General features: G+C 41.7%; 1 protein-coding gene across 1 annotated transcript; it reads right to left on the bottom strand.

The window, feature by feature from the left end:
- Nucleotides 1-868: 868 nt before the first annotated feature.
- Nucleotides 869-15302, bottom strand: slc20a1b (solute carrier family 20 member 1b). Its single transcript, XM_012876400.3, has 11 exons — nucleotides 14984-15302; nucleotides 13221-13928; nucleotides 12936-13076; nucleotides 11890-11975; nucleotides 11626-11722; nucleotides 8344-8463; nucleotides 7065-7337; nucleotides 4858-5479; nucleotides 4565-4750; nucleotides 4335-4419; nucleotides 869-2114 (listed from the first exon to the last, which is right to left on the bottom strand). Exons 2-11 carry the CDS (start codon nucleotides 13567-13569, stop codon nucleotides 1953-1955), a joined length of 2121 nt encoding a protein of 706 aa, XP_012731854.2. The 5' UTR covers nucleotides 13570-13928; nucleotides 14984-15302; the 3' UTR covers nucleotides 869-1952.
- Between the last annotated feature and the right edge of the window lie 1259 nt (nucleotides 15303-16561).

The following is a 16561-nucleotide window of genomic DNA, read 5'->3' on the forward strand; positions in this document are numbered from 1 at the left end:
CGAAGCAGTCAAGTCTAAATTGTTGGTTACACAATAAACCAGAGAGAAAACAGGTCCGGTCACAGCCGGTCTGTGCTTCCCTTTTAAAATAGTCTCAAACCTATTGGTTGTGTGGGGATAAACTCAATAAAAACCTTTTGACCACTTTAGGCTGCACACCCAAAACAAAAACAAAAAATAACTGTTTTAAAAAGGTAATTATGTCACCATGGTTAGGAGTGCTTTGACCTCAAAAATGTTTATTTTGACTTGGTTTGTAGTGTGCGAGTAAATCTGGGACAAGAATCCAGGACACTCAGAGACATCTGTCCCCAGGTACTTACTGTGCTTGATTTATAGTTTTATCTGCCTCTGGCTATTTTAGGAACAAAGTAAGCGCTGTCCCCAGCTGAGTAAAGTTGAGAATAAATTCATTTAGGGTTTACTTTTGGTAATAATGAGTCACTGGTTGGAAATATTTTGCTGCAAACCCACTGGTAGGGAACATTGCAGACCTAAACCCGCCGCTTCGGTGAGAAACATTGCTGCAGTCATAACTCATCTCGCCCCTCGGGAGTCACGAGACATAAAAAAATGCTAGGAGAGGTGTGAGTCATTAACCCGAAGCCATGGAAAACCACTGCACTGTGATGTTTGTGAAGCTGGCGTAAAGGAATTCTGTCCGTCTGTCTCTGCCTCACAGACGCATGAGCAAAGAAAATCCCTGCAACATGTGGGTCCCGGTGCCGAGTCATCGCCACGCCTGAGGTTGCGCCCAGCTTTCCACCAATAAAAAAGGGACAACTAACAATCCCACCTGTCTGAACACCCATTTGTCCTTTGTTTTCTGTCACAGGCCAAAAACAGACAAGCTTTAGTCACAAGAGAGTCATTTTACGGTTTTTATTTCTGTTTTTCCATCCACAAACAGTGGAGCAGAGGATGTGCATTTAAAAATTAAAAATAATCTTTGGTACCTAAAAAAAAAATAAAATAAAATAAGGCAACTACAGCATCTATAGGTCAGAAATGCATTTAGTACTGCAGTCATGTGACCACATGCAACGTTGCCCCCGTTCACCTATCACATCAGTTCACTTCCAGTTTTAAAGGTATCTGCCTCGTTTAAAACACTTGTTTATAGTTAAATAACCTGTCTCAGAAGGTGCAAAAATCACAGAAAAAAAAAAAAAAAAAAAAACATACTGAAAGTAGCATTTACAAGGTGAGCTAGGAAATACAAGGCTAAAGCAGGCCTAAAGCATTAACCATCAAGGATGATGCAGTCAAGTTTCAACAGGAGACTTAAGGTCTTGTTTGGGAATACATTATTAGCGCTGGTGGACATTCAGTTACATCTGAAACTGAGATGAACAAGTTTGGGTCGTTTCTGCACTTGGCATTAACTTTGAAGAGGCCGTCCAGTGTATAATTACACTGTAAACAGTTGCAGTAGAGTCTGGATGAACGACTTTAACCAACTTCAGCTGACTTTGTATTTTTTTTCTCTTAAAGAAAAAAAATTATGTCCAGGCTAAGGGCAAAAGTCTGATACAAAATATATGTGTATATTTAAAAAAAAAAAGTGTTAAAAGTGTTAAATACTCTGAGTGGAGAAGAGACCTACAGCAATGCATCTCGTTTTTAACCTAAAGTACAGCTTTTGCTTCTACGTTACTTTCAGCACGTTTTGGGTTTTAAGTTACATGTGATAGGCTGATTACTGCATTTCCAATACTGTCCAAAAAAACAAAAACAAAAGATGGTTGTATTTACATCAATGAAAAAGTAAAAACAGTAAAAATTAAAAAAAAGGATCAGATGATGCTTGAACAATTTACAGAATGAGATATGAACAATGTTTCCCCAACAGGAACAAATAGCAAAAGCTAAGTTGAATATGAACCACAGGCACATGAGTCCTTTTCAAGCTTTCTCCTTTCAATGCCGCTGGCTTGAGGTAAGCGATATCTCTATAGCAGAAGGATGCCATAGATAAAGATGGCCATGATGGCGGCACTGATCAGGCCAGATATGGGCACGGTCACAAACCACGCCATAAAGATGTTTCTGAACAGACGCCAGTCCACCGCCTTCTTTGAACGCAGCCATCCCACCGCCACCACGGAGCCCACCTGGAAACAAAGCAGTCCACCGTTAATCCTTCTGGAGATCTGTGCCTTGCACACGTGTTCCTACCACCAGCCTTTTCACATTGTTATAAAACTACCAGTTCATGGTCCAGTCCATGTATTCGATGCATCAAACAAATGTGTTTTTAAAAAAAATAAATGACTGAAAGAGTAATGTGCAACCTTTTAATGCAAATACAGCTGCAAAATATAAGTAAAAAGTAGCTGAGGGTCAGATTGAATAGAGTCATTTGTGAAAACAAATTAAAATTACTTCTAATTAGATTTAGGTCAGGACTTCGACTAGGGCTGTGCATAAAAAAAAAAAAAAAAAAAAAAAAAAAAAAAAATCCAAATATTAATATCGATGTTTTTCAAAAACTATTTTGTATTGATATTGTGGCTTTCAATATTGATGCACCTCCCAACCCCTAGGGGGCGCTATTACATCACCCAATTACTGTTCACAGCGAGGAAGTGCAAGTTAGACGAATTTACAGAATGGCCGACAGGATTTTAGAAGCGCTTTCGTCCCTAAAAATCAGACGTTTGGGCACATTTTTGGTTTCTGTGATACATTAAATGCATTGAACCAAATGGACTTTACTTTCCTGTTAATATATCAGTGTTCAATAAATTTAACATAAATATAACATTTGACTGGTTTTGTTGATTGAATGACGTTAATTTCAAAGTAACAAATATCAATATTGGACTTAAAATCAAGCTGAGCTATATCGTGAATCGTATCGGCTCATCCTAGGTGATATCCAGCCCTAACTTTGACTAGGCCCTTCTAACACATGACTGATCCAAACCAGGGTTGGTCAACCAGAGCCACACTACACCACATTCATACATTTCTAATAACTCAAGTGCCTTATAACATATAGTTAGTTTATATCAGATATTGTAACGAGTTTGTAAAGTACCTTAAGGAGACGTGCTGTAAATTGGTGCTATATAAATAAACTGAAATTAATTTCTTATTAACCGATTACGTGTAAATAAAAACCTTTTACAGGAGCAGTTTCTTCAAGGATATCCTACATCCTTATGAGCCTTTTAATACCACAAGTATTGAAAGAATAACAATCAGTTACAAACCAGCAGAATTTGTTTTAAAACTGATGTGTAGATCTGAGTAGAAGAGGGGGGATGAGGCTGTAAGTGTTTTTCCTTCTTCTTAGGAGGAGAGTGGGCAGGGTTGCTGCACCAACAAGTGACTATGACGTGTAATGAGGTGATATAACTTCCTGGTTTAACTACTCCCCCTAGTGGACGCAACTGCATCTAAAAAAAAGATGGCTGAACGCTGGATAAAGAGGTCAGACACTGGAATTTTTTTATTTTTATTTTAATAACCCAGAGCTAAAATGGAGAACCCCCAACAGATGAGTGAAGTTGCTGCGAGCCGCACAGGACAGGAAAAAGAGCTGCGCCACTCCTGATCTAAATCACTCCCCTGCAGCACAGGTTGCAGGTTTGGGCTTGTCCCGGCAGGAAGTCCCCAGTTGTCGCCAACATATTGTTTTTTCCTATTTTGCCCTGTAACTAGTGCCACCCATCAACGCCTACAACTAGTTTCCCCATCCCTTCACAGTATGATGACGCACACAGGGCAGGGATGAGCAATCGTCAGTTACTGGGATTATTTTTTTAACTTATTGCAACAATTTATTCAAATCTTAAGTGATATAATAAATTATGTCTAAACCCCAAAAATGCTGAGTATAGTTGGCATGTTCATTTTCTGTGTGTCCCCTCAAAAAGAGATACATTTTAAAATATATGGATAGCAAATATCAGCATTTGAAAAGACTAAATGCTGCTTTTGTGCCACTCTGCAACAAGTTTTCACTACTTAATGTAACTAGTGTACCAAAGAAGCCAATTTGATAGAACAGTAGTTTTGTCTGAGGCTAAATTTGACCAGAGCATCTTTTTCATATATATATATATATATATATATATATATATATATATATATATATATATATATATATATATATATATATATATATATATATATATATATATATATATATATATATATATATATATATATATATATATATATATATATATCTATATATATAATATTTTTAAAATACATTCAGTTTTCATGTATGGACCTGGTAGTTTAATTTGGACTGGAACCTGTTGAACGGCCTTTGCTGTGTTTCAGTCAAACTCACAGACCACCGGATTTGACTGGCCTACCTTGCAGTGGGTGGTGGAGACAGGCAGACCGATGTTAGAAGCAACCACGACAGTCAGGGCTGAGGCCAGCTCGATGCTAAAGCCGCTGCAGGGAGGAAAGACAAACAATCACGTCTTTGCACACAGATGCGTCTGAGTGGGGGCACTAAATTAGTCATGCAGCAGTAATAACCAGAGTGGATGTTGTTTTAAGCTCTTTTAGGAGCGGTGGTGGTGTCTGCGTCTTGTACCTTGAAGGGGTGATGGGAGTCAGGTCTTTGCCCATGGTCTGGATCACCCTGCGACCCCACACCCATAATCCAATGCAGATGCCCACGCCGCCGTACAGCAGAAGCCAAATGGGTGTAGGTGCGTTGGAGGTCACGCTGCCCGTTGTGTAAACCAGCCACAGAGCCACCAAAGGGCCGATGGCATTGCTACAAAGAGAAGAGGGAGGTCATTCACACGCTGGACCAAAGAGTTAAAATGTCACTGGCAACCCGACAAACATTGGGTCAGTCTGACGACAACACGGCCTCCTTACCTCACGTCGTTTCCACCGTGAGCGAAAGATCCAAAGCAAGCTGTGAGGATCTGGAGGAACTGGAACAGGGTGGAGACTTCAGGCTTGTCCTCATCATGCCGGTCATCCAGCGAGCTCTGGCTGCTGTCCGCGTCCTCGTTTCTGATTTCTAGCGTCACGTCGCCTTCGCTCAGACCCTCGGGGGTCGTGTTCTCGGCTACGGCGTTGCAGTAGCTGGTGTAGCTGTCCATGCGCACGCGCTTCTTCTCCTGACTGCCGGAGCCCGGCGCCTTGTCGCCGTCGTCACCGGCAGCCGCCTCTCTGTGCCTGAAGTCGCCGTGCAAGCCGATGATGGCCATCGTGTAGGAGGTGTAGCTGTTGTTGCGGCGGATGGGCCGGTCGCCCAGCTCTCCCATGCAGTCGCCCACCTTGGCCAGGTGCAGCTTGTGCAGCAGGTCTTTGTAGAGGCCGGAGTCCTTGTGGACCGTGTGGTACTGGCTGTAGCCGTTACTGGGGAGCTGCGCCGGCCTGTTGTTGAACTGGGCCTGGTTGTTCAGGTGGGCCTGACTGGGACCGTTTGCGGAGCCGTTGCTCTGCTGGTTGTTGAGCTTGACTTGGTCGTTCTCCTCGTGTGTTTTTAGGGCTGCAGACATAGAAAAAAAATTACTTTTATTACTTAAAGTGCTACATACAGGGTTCCTACAGCATAAGGCAAGTTAAATTCAAGACTTTTTCATACTTTTTAATGCCACTTGAAATAAAAAGTTAAGACCAACTTCACAACAAACAAGATAAACCTGGTTGCGACAACTTCACCCAAATGTGTATTTTAACATAAACCATTACTTTCTGGCTCAGTAGACATGTTAAAGATTTTGAAAAACATTCCATATAGGAAGAAAGCTAAAAAACACACAAATTACAGATATATTTTTAACAATTACTGAACTGAATTCAAAAACTTTGTTTTGTTCCCTACTAAAATAAACTATAAATCAGTGCCAACTCTTTAACAGCTATAGTCCAGCTGCAACAGTTTTTATTGGTTCCGCTATCGGGACGGAACCAATAAGCCGTTCAGTAAATAAAAAAATAAAATAAAAAATAAAAAATTGTGTCAATTATTTTACCGTTTGGTAAGGATTACAAAAATAAAATCCTATTTATGACCTGGTAACAATTTTAAGACCTAAGAAAGATTGATTTAAGACATTTTAATGCCATTTAAGGCCTTAGTTTTATATTACAGTATTCAATGCCTTTTAAGACTTTAAGGATCCGCAGGAACCCTGTACATATATTACACTCAAAACATTTTTAAAAAAAGACATAACACTTTTTAAATGATAGACTAGAGAGCCAACCCCCTTAAAAATAAAAAAAATACAGTACTCTAAACTGAATTATCCAGCATTTAAACACCGGACTGTTTTTCAATAAAACAAAGCAACACAGAAGCGCTACCAGGTCACACTAACAACTCTTATAGTTGATAAAAGGAGGGAAGACTCAAATAGACATTTTCTGCATCAGTGACATGAATTTAGGGGCAGTAAAGCAATCAAGACATCAGCAGATAAAGCTGAAAGGAGTACAGCAAAGTCTCTCTGTCGCAGTTCCCATCGTCTCCACCTCTGAATCCAGACTGCAAAAAGGGAACTAAGAAGTAAAATTTTCTTGAAATAAATGTATTTTTTCCTTGATTTGAGCAGGTAAATAAGACCATTTGCCAATGGAATAAGATTTTTGCACTTAAAATAGGAACAATTGATCTCCATCATCTTATTTCAAGTGCAGTTTATCTAATTATCTTATTTTAGGCATCAAAATACTCATTCCATTGGCAAATATTCTTATTTACCTGCCCAAATCAAGGAAAAATACACTAATTTCAAGAAACTTTTACTCACTTTTTGTTCCCTTTTTGCAGTGCAGATGTTTCTCAGTCTTCCGCAAATCTCAGAAGTGAAGCAGATCTGCTGAGACTATACAGGCAGAGACTGATGCTTTGGTAACGCAAGCAGCACCTACTACTCACGCTAAAGACAATAAAACCCAACTCCTTAATCATTTTTGTTTTGTTAGAAACAGCAAAATCTAGTATACAGCGAGCATTATTGCATTTTCACTTCAGTCTTCAAGAGGAATCTGACTCATCAGGCCAAACTGAAAGCATGCAACACATTTCTAGCCGGTCCGGCTCCAAACCGCTGCTTTGTTGCACCTACCATTTGTGTTGCAGTCGTCTGGGTCGTCACAGTCGCCGATGTTAAAAGCGACCCTGCGCTCCTTACTTTCCCCCTCGTCAGGCTCTCCGATGTCAAACGCCACCCTCCGCTCCTCGGGGGCAGCCTGGGGCTCAGGAGCGTTCTGACTGACAGCTGGTGCAGCGGGTGTGGACGTCTCCTTGGCCGCCTGCTTCAGGATAGGACACTGGGCCTCTTTGAGCTCCTTCTTGTCCATCAGGGGGCTCTCAGAGGGGCTGGAAGACTTGATATCTCCTGGCAGAGGAGGAAATAGAGGTGAGCTGGTACATGTACACCATCCACCGGAGGTCTCCAAACAGAGCCGGTGGCTTCATCCCGCCTAATCTGTGCGACGTCGTGCAATTACAGAGTCAAAGGACTATTGTCCTGTAAATGTAACGTTACCCCTTGTTTGAAAGTGAGCCTCCGTGGATCAGATAAATGGCTTAAAAAAGGAGCATATTTACATTACCGCCAAGAGGTTACCTAACCAGAGAACAGTAAACATGACCTGAGGCTCAGTGAGCATGTCATACTTCTGAGAAACAAGTTCTGCTTAATGTTTTTCTGCCAGACACGCCTTACAGGAAGCGGCGTTACGCCGTTCTTAAAGGTCACCTCCCACATTTTCAGGCCTCAAGTCAACCTGGGCTTATTTTAGTGGACGAGCTAAAGACCAATTAGAGGATCACTTTGACCCAATTAACTGACCTGTAAGGTGGACGGGAGCTCATCCAGAAAGAACGCGTGCCCAGATAAACCCAATGTTTCCATTACACCTGCATGTTTTAAATAACTACTTTAAACCTTTTTGTGAGCTCTGTAGTGTCACACCTTTCAAAGTCATGCTACAATAAAAAGGTACGAACAAACCAGTTTAAAGAGGCATAAGGAGTACTGTTTAAACACTTAGAGGTCAACAAAATGTGCTGCCCTAATAGCAGAACTGTTGATTCATTGAAGGGCGTGGGAAGCTTTAATCCAGGATTAAGTCACATAAATGGGTGACAATACTGTCAGGTGACTTTTATCTGAGCGAATCCACTGTTAAAATATATCCCTGAGCTCCATTTGGATTATATAAGCTCCCATTGTGATCAGGTTGGGAGCTAAAATGAAAAACGTGCATCACCCAATTGTGCACTGGCCTCAAAAAACACCTTAGAAGTTAAAAAGGAACCTGGAGACGGATTTGTAAGCTAAGGCGCCTGACCACACACACACACACACACATATATATAACAACATAACCAGGACTTACGTTCAATCTTCTTCTTGAGGCGAGGGCAGACAATAAACCACACCCCAATGGCAGTCAGCAGAGCACAGGCCAAAGAGATGAGCAGGATGCCCCACCAGGGGATTTTGTCTAATCCCAGCACTGATATATCACCAGGGTCCACACAAAGAAACACAAAAAAAAAGGCAAATAGAGAAAGAACATTTTATAAGACAAGGCAGCAGAGGCTACCTTTACTAAAAAAAAAGAATAAAACTGACCACTTGACTAAGCAAAATAATAGACAAACAGATTCAAAGGGGAAAACATTTTATGGTCTTTTCTGCTCCCTCCCTCCTCTGTATTTGAACACTTGCATAACACCTAACAGGTGAAAGAGCACAAATGTCAACATGACCCCCCACCTAAGGGCCCGGCCAACAAATGTACACGGACAATGAGTTCCTTAAAAAGGAAAGAAAAGTAGAAAAAGGGAGGCGCGGGAAATCGTAAACAGCAGCTTTTCACCCTTGTAAGGGAAACCTCGTGCCAAGACTGCAGCAGAGCTGGTGCAGCACAGCTCAAGCATCTTATTTGAATTTCCCAGTGGAGGCTGCCATCTTTGTCTTAAGTAAGAGTCAGCAGTGATTCCTTTTGAGCAAGAGGTAAAAAAATAAATTAATTAAAAAACATAACGACGGCTGACGGGGTGACCTTGGATGTGCACTTGTAAGACTTTGTTTTGGAAGTCTTAGATAAACAAGAGGAAATGAGGGTCAAGGATACGTGATAAGTGTCCCTTTGAGGACAGAGTCCAGTCACAGCGCTCCCCCCCCTCAGAGTCCCGCTGCAGCACAAGACTGCGGCGCACCGAGCTGTTTGCCTAGTTGCGCAATGGAAGCTCGCTCCCCTCGGGACGGGGAAGAAGACGACAAGACGGTTCAGCCGCGCTACTGGGAGGTGTGTCCGCTTTCATCCAAGGAGAGGAGCCCGGTACAATTAATGTGGAGGGGAAAACAAAACGAAGGGGGGAGAGAGAGAACGTGTCTACTATGCTGATTACCACCTCCACATAAAAAGGGGATGAGCTCGTTTCAAAGCCGTAACATATATGGGACTTTGTAGGACAAGAAATTAACCACGTCTCGACAAGCAGACCCCTCCCTGAAACCTCAGGATCCTGTGGCCTAAATAGCACAAAGACGCGGTCTGTTCTTCCCCCCCGGTTACCGTGTGTACAAGTTAACACCCCCTTCAATAACGGACGACCGCTAAAGCAGCCACTTTATGACTCACGTGCCAGTAAAAAGTTTGTTTTTCTTATTCTGACGGGCAACTACGTCTGTTCTAGTGCTGGAGTCAGAGCATCATGGTCCCACGGTGTGCAGTGTCAACTTTCAGGAAGTCGTGGATTCAACAATAGTTGAATCAAGAGTTTCTCACCATTTCCCCCCCAAAAGGTTTTAAAGTGTTTTTAATGAAAAGCCAGAGAAGTATCAGTCAGTTCCCCAGGGCTCACGGTCCTTCGTGTGTTGGAGGTGCCTCTGCTCCCAACACACGATTCAAGTGGTTGCTTCACTTCCTCAGCATGTCACAAGATCTTCTAGAGGTCTGTTAGTCACTGTCATCCAAGTCTCGTGTGGCAGCAGGGAGCTAAAACATGCAGAATAGCCCCACACACCCCCAGGGGGTTGAAAACTTTGTCACAAAAACACCGTGCTGCCCCCGCTACCATCTTTTGAGTGTCCAGCTGACTAGCGGTACATCTCATTTATCCTCTATTACAGGGAGGAATTAAAAGTATTTGATGACCTCCACCCATCATTTGAATTTACTGGACGCAGTTATGACATTTTTTGTCGTGAGTGTTTTGTGTAAATCCCAGATTAGCTTGGAATTTTATCTCAATATTGTGAGACTCTCCTATCATGCATGGGCAGCAAGACTACAGATGGTTTAGCATCTATGGAGCTAATAATTGCAAGTTTGTTTGGACCAAAAAAAAAAAAAAAATCTAAGTATCTGATATCTGAAACAGAACTAAGACTTTACTATCAATTCTGATGTTTAAATGGGCATTTACTTTGCAAGGATGCATTCATAGTACCAAAGTAATGTGATCTGTGAAAACTAATCAGCCAAACTTTAGCGCTCCTGGCACTTTTCTTCTCCTCCATTAGCCAACATGAGCTCTCCCCTCACTTGGCTGTGTATAAAGCGAGCGCAGGACTACTCTGCACACAGCCCGGTTTCCATTCACCCCACTGTGCTAACATGTTGGTCCGGAGAGCCGAGTCTTGTTGCAGGACACGCTGTACTCTGCTCATTGCAGATACTGATGCGGCTGCTGCAGTGAGGCACACGGGATCAGCAAAAGTGAAGCGAGCAGAGTACAACGGATTCTATGGAGCAGATTATGTGGATGGCAGGAATTAAAAAAAAAAAAAAAGGTTTAAACTATCCATTTAGCTGTAATGCATGCTTATTCTGAAGATCTCATGTTGCGACTGTTCTCTACAATAGTGTGTGTGTGGATATAACCACGGCTAGTAATCCTCACCTAATGTGATTAACACAAGGTGGGTTGTTAAGATCTCCAAGTGAAGTCGCACCTTTTTCATGCGAGGTACCCATTTACTGGTCCTCACGTATAGCGTGCTCCGATGCAAAGGGGCTCAGACAACTTTACGGAATCTGACTACGCCGGGTTATCTATAATCGGACGGGAAAGTGATCTCCTCTGAATGCGCCGATGTGCATGCACATCTGCGCGCCAAATGTAGCCAAACTCTGGCCTGTAGCCGCCACTTAAAGGGCCCAGGCCAGCTAACATCTTGAACTTTTTGGGCCCTGCAGAGAGAAGAAAACAAAAAGGAGCAAAGGCATCTCGTTTAATAAAGTGTTTTCAGAAGGTCAAGACAACTAACAAATATCAAGAGCATTACCATAAGTAACAACTTGGTGCAAAAAAATGAATAAAAAAAGTAACCATTTCATCAGGTTTACTTCTCTGAAGCCTGAAGAACAGTGATGCCCAGAGTTTATTATAGTTTCCATTCCCCAGTTGTGCTCCACTCTTAAACTTCATTCCAGCTATGACCCATACAGAACCACAAACAAGAGGGCCTCAAAAACATGTTAAAATAAACACGCCTTCTGTGAAAGTGGTAAACAGTCTGGTTCTGTCTGGAATATACGTGTGGGCATCCGGCTTGTCTGAGGGAGCTGTTTATTTTAGGCTGCGGCTGCTGGCAGTCGCGTAGAAGGGAAAGGGAAAAAAAAAAAAAAAAAAAAAAAAAAACACACGCGGACAATGATACTCACCCGGAGCGCCAGTAAACATGATGGAGAACAGGTTGATTCCCATAGTCATGGCGTAGAAGACGGGCAGGGCCTTCAGACCATTAGGCACCGGGTCTTTCTGTGGTACAGAAACAGTCGTTCAGAAAAATCAGGTTCTCCTGGCGGTTCAGATTTCACTGCCACTTTACAGATGCGTCATAAACAGAACGCGTCCCAAGTGGGAACATAACGAGACGAGTTCCCGATTCGCCATAGACAAAAACAGACTTATTACAACTTTCTTACCTTTTGCAAGATGAACATGCGCACAAAGTAGAAGACAATGCCCGACATTATTCCCGACAGAAGGGGACTCAGGAACCAGGAAGCAACTGAAAACCAGACAAATACAAAGTTTAAACATAAAAAAAATTAAGTTTCAAAAAACACCCTTGTATATAATTGGGAAGTACACAAGACATCTGCCTACTCCGATTTCTTTTGTATTTTTATTCTTATTTTTTTTTCCTCTTTGATCCACGGTATATAGGAAGATACACTGTATATAACTGATGCACCCTTTCCTACTTTTGGCACCTTCTCCTGACTATTGAGCTGATGTGACAAGTGAATTTCTCCAATGTGAGATCAATAAAGACTATCTTATCTTGGAAACTTCCTGATGTTACGCAAGTCAAACATAACGCCAACATGCAGTACTTTTTACTTTACCCAACATATTCCAGCATAACCTCAATAAATACATCTGGTGAGGCAGCAGACTTTTTTTTTTTTATTGTAACCACATAAGCATTCAATCATCTAGTGGTGTCCGGATACCGGCAGCAAGTATCCGAACATATAATAGCAACCCGATGTTCTGAACCGATACCAATTTTCCTCCTTGGCTGGGCTACGCTGCAACTCAAAGGCTAGATACCACGTAGTGGCGCTATACACCAAGAGGTTGTTTGATGACCCTTTAAAAGAAAAAGAGAAGATGACTGAAGCTCTAACCGAATTCATCGCCCTTGATGGTCAGTCGTCACTTATTTGTGATCTATAAGTAAGAATTTATTAAGTACTCAGTATTTGGAATCGGCAAGTATCTAAACTAAAGTACTCGGTCTGGAGAAAACTGGTATAAACTACAATAATCCATTTAATAATCAGAAAACAGCCATTATATAAGATAAATCGCCACATGCCATCTACAGCATTTTCCCTGTCCTTTTAATTTACACAATTTAATTTATCCTCTTCCTGTCTACAGTTCACAGCTCTATGTACTCCAGGTATCTTGTGCATACAGTAGAATCGAGAACATGTCCCAAGGAAAATGTCTGCCTTACCTATACGAAGGAGCTCAAACCACTTGACTCCTTGCTGACCTTTGGCAACCAACGAGAAGCCAATAGTAGCGCCGACAATGCAGTGAGTTCCAGATATGGGGAGCTTAAGGAAAGAGGCAGCCAGCTGCCATACAGCAGAACCTAAGGAAAATAAGTCAAAGACAAAACTTTTTACACCAACTAAACAAATTTTTACACTTCCACCTTCCACTTTTCTAATTTCAGCAACTTCTATGCGCTCTGCACGCCCAATTCTGTGAACGTCAATCAATATGTACAACTTACCGACCATGGCACTGACGGATCCGGCCATCAGCACGTGCTCGGAGCCGTTGTACATGCCCACGTCGATGATACCCTTGCGGATGGTCTCGCTCACTTTCGCCCCAAGCAGCACAGAGCCCAGAGTCTCAAACACCGTGGCCAGGATGCACGCCTGTTTCAGGGTCACAACCCCAGAGCCGACAGCCGTGCCGAATGAGTTCGCAACGTCATTCGCACCCACGGAAAAGGCCAAGACGAAGGCAATGACGAAGCCGAGGATCAGCAGCCACATGTAGTCTGTCAGAGCGGTGTCTGTCACTGCTGCTGCTGTAGCAGCCAGTATGACCGCAGCTGTAGTCGGTGAAACCATGATTGTATATTATATTGGAATTCCTTCACAATCTTAAGGGAAACTAATCTATTTCAATAATGCTACTTTTAAAAAAAACGTAGCAAATAAATTCTAGAGGTATTAAATAAATAAATAGCTTTTCTATAAGCCAATCTGTGTTATCAGGATAACTGAGATTCAGCAGTGCAAACTTGTAAAACTCTGGGCGGGTGACCAGAAATCAATTAAAGTAAACTAGAGGTATGAATAAAAAGAGAGAGTTATTGCTATCCAGTAAGTATACTAGATCTTTTGCTGTTGTGTTGGTGCTTGCAAATCAAGCAGATGGTGCAACCGGCCATTGTGCAACTGTGACTACAAGTAGGCAGGAGATCATTCTGAAAGAGAGAAGAGAAAAAAAAGAAAATGTCTAAATGGCCAAGTCCTTTAAAACTTCACGTACAGTCAGTCATCAATACAAAGTAAATATCAAAAATCACATCGACAAGAGATTTTTTTATTTTTTTATTTACGTGGAATACGACCACATGAAACCCCCGGCAGCTGACGCCGGATGATCGTCAGCTGCGTGCTTTCCAGAAAGCTAAAAGGGAAGCCATATTTAGGAAATGGCGCACGAAGAGTCGCGGATATTCGCTCATCAATAACGACCTTTCCGAGCGCATCGTCGAGCCTATTGTTTACCATCCCCCGATCAGTAAGGGGGAAATAGCATATATATTAAAAAAAAAAGGGTGTAGTGATGAACAGCGCGTCGTTATCTGAAATGGAGACACGACTGTACTACGTGTGCACGTGTCGTCACTCATTCACGCCGAGCCAGGAACACGTTTGCGCGGCTCTGATCGTCCGTGGACAACAACGAAACGCGGTGTGGGCTTCAAGTTGTCTTTGTGACCGCCATACTGCTGTGGGGGCAGCATACAGGGTCGTTTTTTTTTTTTAACTTGTGTTGGACGGTTTCGAAGAAGGGAATAAAAAAAAACCGGATGTGAATCGGTAATGGTCCATTCCAGTTGCAGATGCGGTACCGCCTTCGTCTATTTGGGTCTTCTGCGTCTTGACCCAATTTAATATTCAGCTAAGAACGTCTCAAATATGTAATCATTTACATTTCTAATGCTGATCTCCGAGAAGTCGCTTTTTTTTCTAAAACGATCATTTAATATGGTAATTTTTTTTCAAGGCATACACCCCGTGTCTTTATTTTTTTAAACAGTTGTAACATAGTTAAAGCTAACTAAACAGTGTTAGTGATAAATGACTCATTTTACTCTATTAATAGCTCACTTGTTTGCTATAAAAACATTGCCTGAGCAGCCATTAGCTAGAGGCGACAGTTGTTATCCAAGCCTTAAATAAAATGTCATGCCAATAAACCACAATAAAAAGCCCCTAAGTGACTATAAAGACGTAAAAGTAGTAAACTTACCACACGTTACAGCAGGCTAACCTGAAGAAAAGACTTCCTTGTAGCCGGTAAGCTAATTAGCGCGCGCGCGCACAAACGGCTGCCTGGGATAGCGCGCGCGGGATAATGAAAAAATAAACTATTATAAAAAATATCCCTTCAAAAGCTGTCTTTAGCTTAAAAAAAGAGAAATTATCGAGTCAAAAATGTTTTTAAGACGACGCCTAAATAAGAAATAGCTACGCTCTTAAAGTTCCAGAAACGTCTCGGTTTGAATGGAAGCTTCTCCACCGCATGTATGAAACTTGCTTGTGCCGGTTCTGCGACTCAGGAGACAACGGGGGTTCCTTTTTTTTATTGGATACACCCTTCAGAAGGCCCCGCCTCTTCCAGCTCCTCCTTCACGTGATCGGCTCATGTAGCGCTCCCCTCCCCCGGCTGAAAGAGTCCATTCTGTTGCGACACAATCAGGGATGGGTCGGATTACTTGGGAAGTTTGCGCTAAATACACCGAAATGCACAGGAACGTTTTTACAGGAAAGGTTCATCAAGTGAATGTATCTTTTTAAGAAAGACAATAGCAGGCTGTCAGAATGTGTATTGTTCTTCCAAGAAGTTAAGCAGTAATCCTATGAATCTGAGGCATGTGTGTGTGTGCGCGGACTGCGCGCGCGTGCGTGTGTGTGTGTGTGTCCAGACTTTACAGGTTGCATAAAGTAATGTTAATTTAGGCCATTTCATTCCATCTAAGAGTGTCATCTTAATTTTATGAAAGGAAATATTCGAAATAATGCTATACAAAAGTACTATGAACACAACTATATGGTAATTTAGTTAAATAATGAGAGCAATAATTTAAAAGTAAAAGTTCTACATCTTCTACAAAGGACACAGGACTGTAGTAGGAAGGTGCAGTTAAAGCCTCAACCTAAACCACGCTGGGAATCAGTGGCAAGACCTGGGAATTGATGTTTATGGATTCTCTCCATCTAAAGATAAGATAAGATAGGCTTTATTGATCTCACAATGGAGAAATTCACTTGCCACATCGGTTCATACAAGAAGGAGTAGGAAAGGTGCATTCAGTTATATACAGTGAATCTTCATATATACAATGGATCAAAAAGGATACAAAAATACTAAAATTACCCAATTCAAGTTTTTTTTAAAAACAAGGAACAATAGGGGGAAATGTGAGGGTTAAACATAAAAAGTTAAATAGATCAAAAGACCTTTAGGTGAGATTGCATTGAAAGATGGTTCTACAAAGTACTGACTTGTGGAGCTAACTACCAATGCGCTGTTTATGAAGTGACAATTCATAACAAATGTATTAAGGCAAATAAAAAAATCGAATAATTTATAAACAGAAATACATAGAAGTAAACAAATAGCCAATTCAATCCGCTATAGACACATTCAAAGTTATTTACATACATTGCAATTTGATCCTAGTTCTATGCATAGTTTATAGTTACTCTAACTAGTATGTAGTTAGTCGCAGTCAAGTTTAGACTTTGCTACAACCCCTCGTCCTAAACAAGGATGTAGCAACAGTGGTCAGTTGTTAACTTTGCAGCAATCCCTCATACTTTAGCG

This window comes from Fundulus heteroclitus, unplaced genomic scaffold, assembly GCF_011125445.2.
Source record: "Fundulus heteroclitus isolate FHET01 unplaced genomic scaffold, MU-UCD_Fhet_4.1 scaffold_70, whole genome shotgun sequence".
NCBI lineage: Eukaryota > Metazoa > Chordata > Actinopteri > Cyprinodontiformes > Fundulidae > Fundulus > Fundulus heteroclitus.

Excerpts from the sequence above, each read along its gene's own strand:
- slc20a1b (XM_012876400.3), bottom strand. The coding sequence starts at position 13,569 with ATGGTTTCACCGACTACAGCTGCGGTCATACTGGCTGCTACAGCAGCA. Across the intron at positions 7,338-8,343 it reads CCTCAAGAAGAAGATTGAAC|GAGATATCAAGTCTTCCAGC; the intron begins GTAAGTCCTGGT and ends CTCCTCTGCCAG. Across the intron at positions 5,480-7,064 it reads AGACGACTGCAACACAAATG|CCCTAAAAACACACGAGGAG; the intron begins GTAGGTGCAACA and ends CTATGTCTGCAG.